The sequence below is a fragment of the Sinocyclocheilus anshuiensis genome, unplaced genomic scaffold, assembly GCF_001515605.1.
Source record: "Sinocyclocheilus anshuiensis isolate Anshui unplaced genomic scaffold, SAMN03320099.WGS_v1.1 scaffold991, whole genome shotgun sequence".
In the NCBI taxonomy this organism is placed as follows: Eukaryota; Metazoa; Chordata; class Actinopteri; order Cypriniformes; family Cyprinidae; genus Sinocyclocheilus; species Sinocyclocheilus anshuiensis.
The window spans coordinates 845,196-852,291 of record NW_015547702.1 but is presented as its reverse complement, the minus strand read 5'-3'; the positions used below and the strand labels follow the sequence as shown (position 1 = coordinate 852,291).

Here is a 7,096-nt window from a genome sequence, read left to right as displayed (position 1 = left end):
CTAAAAATAAATGTAATAAATATATTTTTATATAAAATTACAAAAGCACATAACAAAATTACTAAAACAAAAATTAAGATAAAAACTACAAATATGAAAATAAAAGCTACCTCAAAAAATGTAACAAATACTATAATAGTATATAAATAATTCTTAAATAACACTAAAGTACTACTACTAAAATGTAAGCTAAAAATTAAATTAAATGCCAAAAGCACATATGACTAAAATTATAATTAAAATAAAAACTGAATATACATATAAAATACATTTTAAATATTTAACTCAATCATATTTCATGCATACATACACACATATGTATGTGTGTGTGTGTGTTAATTTAAATTTTTTTTTTTTGTGGGAGTGGGAGATGTTTGTCCATACCAAACTGGACTTTAGGTATGATTCTGGGCCCTCACTCAATGAAAATCTATTTTCACCTATTTTATTGTCTATAGACAAAGAAATCATAAGCAGCCATTTATTTACATCGAAACTAGGTGTGGACAATAAATAGGTAAAAATAATAATAAACATATAGATTTATAGACAGGGTTATTATAGTAAATCATATAATCATAAAATATATTTACTTAAAATAAAACAAATATTAACTGAAATTAAATAAAATATATATATATAAAAAACTTTCTCAGCTTGCCAAAGTAACATTTCTCATTTTAATTTAGTTTAACTTTATGTTCTAAAATAACTAAAAGACTGAAATATAAATCGTATACCGTATAAATAAACTACAAAAATACACTACAAAATTACTAAAACTTTAGCTAAAATTTAAATGAAAATGGAAAATGTCTATTTAAACAAATATATTAATCACAATGACACTAAAATAACACAGGGTGGCAGAGTCATACTTGGAGGTGGGTTGTAAAATGCAATAATTACATTATAAAAATGAAAAATAAATACTAAATACTTTAAAATGCTAAAAAGCTATTGAAAAAAAAATATTGAACAATTAACTTAAAAACTCAGGGACACTCAAAGTAAATATTTTAGGGCGCAGAGGTTTGACTGACAAAAAAAAACACGTTTGTGAAAAGTGTATACACTTTTTTTAAAGTCTACTTAAATGTGTTAATAAAACAGTATAAAGTCATGATTTATATATGACATGACATAATGGTTTTATATCCACACTCTAAAAAATGCTGGGTTAAATACAACCCAGTGCTATTGAATCCATTGGAAATTGATTGGATTGTGAAACAAGGGTGTTATGTCATGCAAAAGGGAAAGTACTTTCAGAAACAGTGCAAAAAATGACAGAGCCAAACATTTCTCTTTTTGGAAGAACATGCAATAATGAATCAACCAAATAGTCAAATTTGAAGTGACTGGTGTTTTCATGCACTCCACTAGGGGACGCCATTGCGTTGCGTTTATTTGCCCAGCTGCTCTCGGATCCAGATTGGACATTGAGCAGTGAGCCAACATCATCATTGATTATTGTACAAAAATAAACACACACACACATATACAGTACTGTTAAAAGTTTGTCTGTCCCAGTTTTTTCTGTTTCTTCATGTCATCTATTTTACCCAGCACTGGGTTGTATTTAACCCAGCATTTTTTGTCTGGAATGACATGAAGAAACAGAAAAAACTGGGACAGACAAACTTTTAACAGTACTGTATATGTGTGTGTGTGTTTATTTTTGTACAATAATCAATGATGATGTTGGCTCACTGCTCAATGTCCAATCTGGATCCGAGAGCAGCTGGGCAAATAAACGCAACGCAATGGCGTCCCCTAGTGGAGTGCATGAAAACACCAGTCACTTCAAATTTGACTATTTGGTTGATTCATTATTGCATGTTCTTCCAAAAAGAGAAATGTTTGGCTCTGTCATTTTTTGCACTGTTTCTGAAAGTACTTTCCCTTTTGCATGACATAACACCCTTGTTTCACAATCCAATCAATTTCCAATGGATTCAATTCAATCCCATCCTACTGCTTTCTCCCGAAATATCAGATTTTACTCTGAAATATCTTGGATTGTGCAAGTACAATGGGATGCGACTTACATATGAGGACTGTTAGTTTGTAGGAAACTCAATGAATGTTGTGGTGCATGCTGATCATAACAAATAACTGGACAGACGTGGCAACAGCAAATGTTGTTCAGATGTATATTTATATTTTTACATGGGTTTAAATATTTAAAAGCATTCACTGTTGAAATCCCCTGCATATATAGTTCTCCATTAAAAGGCATTTCATGCTGGTGGAGCAGTCAGGAAATCCAGTCCTGTTTCCAACCTGCTTTTCAATGATCCTGAAACATTTCTCTCACTGATGAGGAGAAAGATCAGTTCAGGATCTTCAGGTCATGCCCAAATTCTTCATCTGATCTGATTCATAAGAATTCAGAGCTCAAATTCACACTCCAGAGATGATACTTCAGTTAAAAACATGATGCTAAACACCGTCATTCCCATTATTATTTCGAACAATTTCATCGATCCAGGTTTGTTTTCAAGTCATTTTTTAAGTATATAAAATGTCAGGTTTAGGTGATGGTGAGAATGGATACGCTATACACTAAATGAATGCTGGGAAGAGAGACTGCAGGAGCAGAATCACTCCAACCACCATCAGACCGCAGAAGAACAGCACCAGCCACAGCGGGAATGATCCTGAAATAGAAATATAACAGCATTCGCAATTTACAGTGCACAAAAACAACAAGTTGCTCTAAGTTACAATGAAAAGAAAAACAGTTAAAAAAGACATGTAATTAGCACCAGAACAACACAATTTAATGTCATATAAAACATCAAGGGCTTGATTGACCAATCAGAATCAAGTATTTCTGGGAGCGGTGTAAAATAAAATTAAAAAGTGAATTTAAAAGTTGAGATCAATTTATTTGCATAGCACTTTTCACAATGCACATTGTCTCAACATTACACATTACGTTAATGTTTATAATACCTTACTATCTTTATGCCTTGTAGTCACAATTAGCAGATTAGAGCTAAGTGCTTATATTTTGCAACATTACAAGCAATAAGATTTGCTATATGGTATATATTGCTTTATGCGAATTTACTTTATTTATGAGGATAAAGTGGGACACACATGTACGTATATCCAACTTTATATATATATATATATATATATAGAGAGAGAGAGCTGAGCAATAATATAGTTACATTTTGCGACAAAATAAACAATCAGGCAGTTGAGATTTGCTATATGTGACCCTGGAGCACAAAACTAGTCATAAGGGTCAATTTCTTGAAATTGAGATGTATACAGCATATTGATCTTTACTTAATATCCTAATGATTTTTGGCATAAAGGAAAATGGATAATTTTGACCCATACAATGTATTTTTGGCTATTGCTACAAATATACCACAGAGACTTAAACTGGTTTTGTGCTCCAGGGTCACATATAGTATATATTGCTTTACGTGGTTTGTTGGTGTTTTAGTTACTTGTGTGTGAGTTCGAAATGTCTTATTTGGCATCTTGTGTATATGATCTGATCCCAGTGATTATTCAAATACCGATGGGAATTTGATCCACATTAGGGTTCATTTCATACAGTTTGTTGTCTTCATGTATGCAGATGAAGTTGGCCATGTATGAATACATATATCTGATCGCATCATACTTACTCCGGTTGGACACAGCATGCACCTGACAGCGGCTGTCGACGGCTACACTCAACATGACCACTTCATTATTGCCCTTCACGGCTTTACTTTTAGGAGCGTCAGGTAGGAACGTCAGGTCCGTGACCACAATGCCGTGAGATTCCTGGATGTAGTACAATTTCTGGAGGGCCGATCAGAAGAGACGATCAGTAGGCTTCAAGATCTAGTGAGCTGCCTTTTCTTACTGACTACATAAGCAGCTACCTTTTAAGTCAGCATCCAGCATCCAAGTGATAGTATTTAGCCTATATTGGTAACAACTTTCACGCACGACAAGTACAAATACTTGGGTCATAATTACACATAAATAGAACTAGAATTTTTTAAATGCTAAGCCTACAAAAGCAGCTGAATAGGTTTTGACTAAGTAGCTGATTAGTGATTATGCTGTTTGTACCTGCAGGGAAAACGCTATATAGATGGCCACGGATCCCGTCACCATTCCAAGACCAAGAAATGTTCCAGAGTCACTGAGGAATAACACACAAGCATCAAACACGAGATGATTCACCATAACAATGAATAATGCATGAGAGATGCAGACAGATTCCCTCTACCTCACTGCAAGACAACATATAACTTCATTCCCACAAGGCTTCGTGAGCAGCGGCAGGAAAACCCGTCCGTCCCATTTGGTGATGTAGCACGGAGGGGGTTTGCGGTCCCGTTTGTGGGGGATTTGGACTGTATAGAGTCTTAAAGCATCTTTCTGGTCCTCTACTTTTGCAAACCTGGTTTTGAGCAAGAAAATAATGACCAAACATTAGTGACTTTGGTGTCTCATTTATGTACAGCTATAGTGATGCAAAGCACAAGTTTCTTAACTATTAGATTTGTTAGATAATAATCCTCTGCAGTGAATGGGTGCCGTCAGAATGAGAGTCCAAACAGCTGATAAAAACATCAGTAGTAATTCACACCACTCCAGTCCATCAGTTAACATCTTGAGAAGACAAAAGCTGCGTGTTTGCAAGAAACAAATCCATCAAGAAATTTTAACTTTAAACTGTCGCTTCCGTCAAGTGCTTTCCTCCAGTGAAATGTCCATCTCCTGTTGTCCTCAAACATCAAAATCTATTATTATTTATTTAGAGCTGTGTGGTTTTTTTTTTTTACTGTTTTGGCTTGTAAACAGTGCTTGATCTGTGCAGATTTCTCTCCTGATTAAGACAAGATGACTCTTTCACTGGAGGAAGCGTTATTATGGATTATGGACTTGTATTTAGCCAGGAGCAACAGTTCGAAGTTACAACGCAGTAATGACAAATTTGCTACACAGCTTTTCTCTCACGAGGTGTTAATAGATGGACTGAAATTAAAATACTACCATTTCAAATGAAATGCTGTTCTTTTGTACTTTCTATTCATCAAAGAATGCTGAAAAACTAAATATATCATGGTTTCCACAAAAATACGAAGCAGCACAACTGTTTTCAACATTGATAATAATCAGAAATGTTTCTTGAGCAGCAAATCAACATATTAGACTGATTTCTGAAGATCATGTGACACTGAAGACTGGAAAATTCAGCTTTACATCACAGGAATAAATTACATTTTACTATGTATTCACATAGAAAACATTTATTTTGAATTGTAATAATATTTCACAATATTACTGTTTTTATTGTATTTTTGATTAAATAAATGCAGCCTTGGTGAGCAGAAGAGACTTCTTTAATAAACATTTAAAAATCTTACTGACCCCAGACTTCTGAATAATCATTTCATTTCATTCAGACTTTTGAATAGTAGTGTAAATATAAAATAACATATTAAGAATGTAAAATTTAAAGACAACAATAAGTCCAAAGGTTGGCAAACAACACATCCTTTCTCTGAGCCTCTGTTGAAAACATTGACATCAGAAAAAAAAAAAGACAAAAATTGACTTATACACTATCTTTTAGCCTATTTATGAAAAGTGGCAGCTGTCAGGAAGTGCACAACTTGCCTGCATGACTTGTAGCGGTACATCTTCTCTGTGATCTGAGGCATGTTTTCATGCCAACACAAACCCACGGCCAGCTGATCGCCGCTCCACACGCTGCACTCGAAATCACGGCCAACTGTTACAATGTGCTACATCAAGAAAGAGAACACAGCACTACTTGGATGAACCAGCGTAAAATGCACAATAGAGAAGCGGTTCTTAATTGCTTAGTTGCTTTTTCTCAGTTCTTAATAACTAGGACAAATCTTCACAAAACACACCTTGTTATCAGGACTGATATCTATATCCTCCAGCTCATCTTTGTGAGCTCTGAAGCTGAACTTCTCTTTCAAAGAGGGGAACTGGAGAGAGACGAAGCGAGTTGAGACAAGGACAGTGCTGATAAAAACTACACAGACTCATGGGAGACGCTCACCTCCCACACTCTGACGTAACCGTCAGCCCCGCCGCTCAGCAGAAGCGTGAGGTCGGCGCTGAAGCGCACACACTTCACGCAGGGGTCCTGCGAGCTGAGGTCGGCCTGCACCGCTCCAACATCCTCCACCAACATCTGAGGAGAATCCTCCTTCGTCTGGGCCACGTCTCCTCCTCCTCCTCCATCTCCGTTCTGGCCTTTCCTGCCTCTCTTCCTGGCTGCACCTTTATCTCCAGCCCCTATTGACAGGTGTCACAGGAAAAGATGACATGAAAATGGGTATGCATGACCAATGTTTTCATTTAGCCTCTACTGACCATCTTTGGCTGCAGGTTTCTTCGCCTGTTTGGCCGTAAGGTGACTGAACCTCATCAAGCTGCAGTTGGCGTCCTGTCCCGCGGCGATCACGTCCCCACCCAGAGACATGCACATGGTGGCTCGCGTGTCCGTTTCATGAGTGTGCAGCAAGGTGGCGCTGTGCACACCGCCGACCAGATCCAGACTCAGGAAATGCTGTGACAAAAAGGTAACACTAAACACCCTGTCATCAGTGTTGGGGAAAGTTACTTTTTAAAGTAATTGCATTACTATATTGCGTTACTCCCTAAAAAAAAATAACTAATTACGTTACTTAGTTACTTTTTATGGAAAGTAATGCATTGAGTTACTTTTTATATCTGAAATGAATATGCCTCAGGCTGAAGGAAATGTAAATTCACGTCTGTACAGTAGAGGGCGCAGCTCAAACTAATTGCATGAATAATATGACGCAGGAGAAGAAAGTTCAACACTATTCCGCAATAACAAAAATGAAAAGCAAATGTGTCATTTTTGCTTAGCATGGGTAAATTGGATCATCAAAGGTCAGTGGCAAAGTGGGATTAAATACATAAATGATATTTGTCTTTTTTAACATATTTAATTATTGCAGGTTTGTATAATATTCTTTGTTTGCAGAAAACTGAATCTGTTTTTGTGCAGGTGAGATGAGTAAATACATGTTCATATTTAGTCTAGAACTACAGTAAGATCATG

The 7,096-nt window shown here is 36.0% G+C and overlaps 1 protein-coding gene across 3 annotated transcripts in view; it reads right to left on the bottom strand.

Annotated features, from left to right (window-relative positions):
- Positions 1 to 1,662: 1,662 nt before the first annotated feature.
- Positions 1,663 to 7,096, bottom strand: part of LOC107703926 (prolactin regulatory element-binding protein) — a 10,194-nt gene continuing 4,760 nt past the window's right edge. For all 3 annotated transcript variants that reach the window (XM_016506735.1, XM_016506734.1, XM_016506733.1), the window contains 8 exons: positions 6,379 to 6,574; positions 6,062 to 6,300; positions 5,907 to 5,987; positions 5,647 to 5,774; positions 4,250 to 4,423; positions 4,090 to 4,162; positions 3,654 to 3,813; positions 1,663 to 2,663 (listed from right to left, as the gene is read on the bottom strand). In XM_016506735.1, coding sequence (XP_016362221.1) covers positions 2,569 to 2,663; positions 3,654 to 3,813; positions 4,090 to 4,162; positions 4,250 to 4,423; positions 5,647 to 5,774; positions 5,907 to 5,987; positions 6,062 to 6,300; positions 6,379 to 6,574 — 1,146 coding nt within the window. In that variant the 3' untranslated portion in view covers positions 1,663 to 2,568. The remainder of the gene's footprint in view (positions 2,664 to 3,653; positions 3,814 to 4,089; positions 4,163 to 4,249; positions 4,424 to 5,646; positions 5,775 to 5,906; positions 5,988 to 6,061; positions 6,301 to 6,378; positions 6,575 to 7,096) is intronic.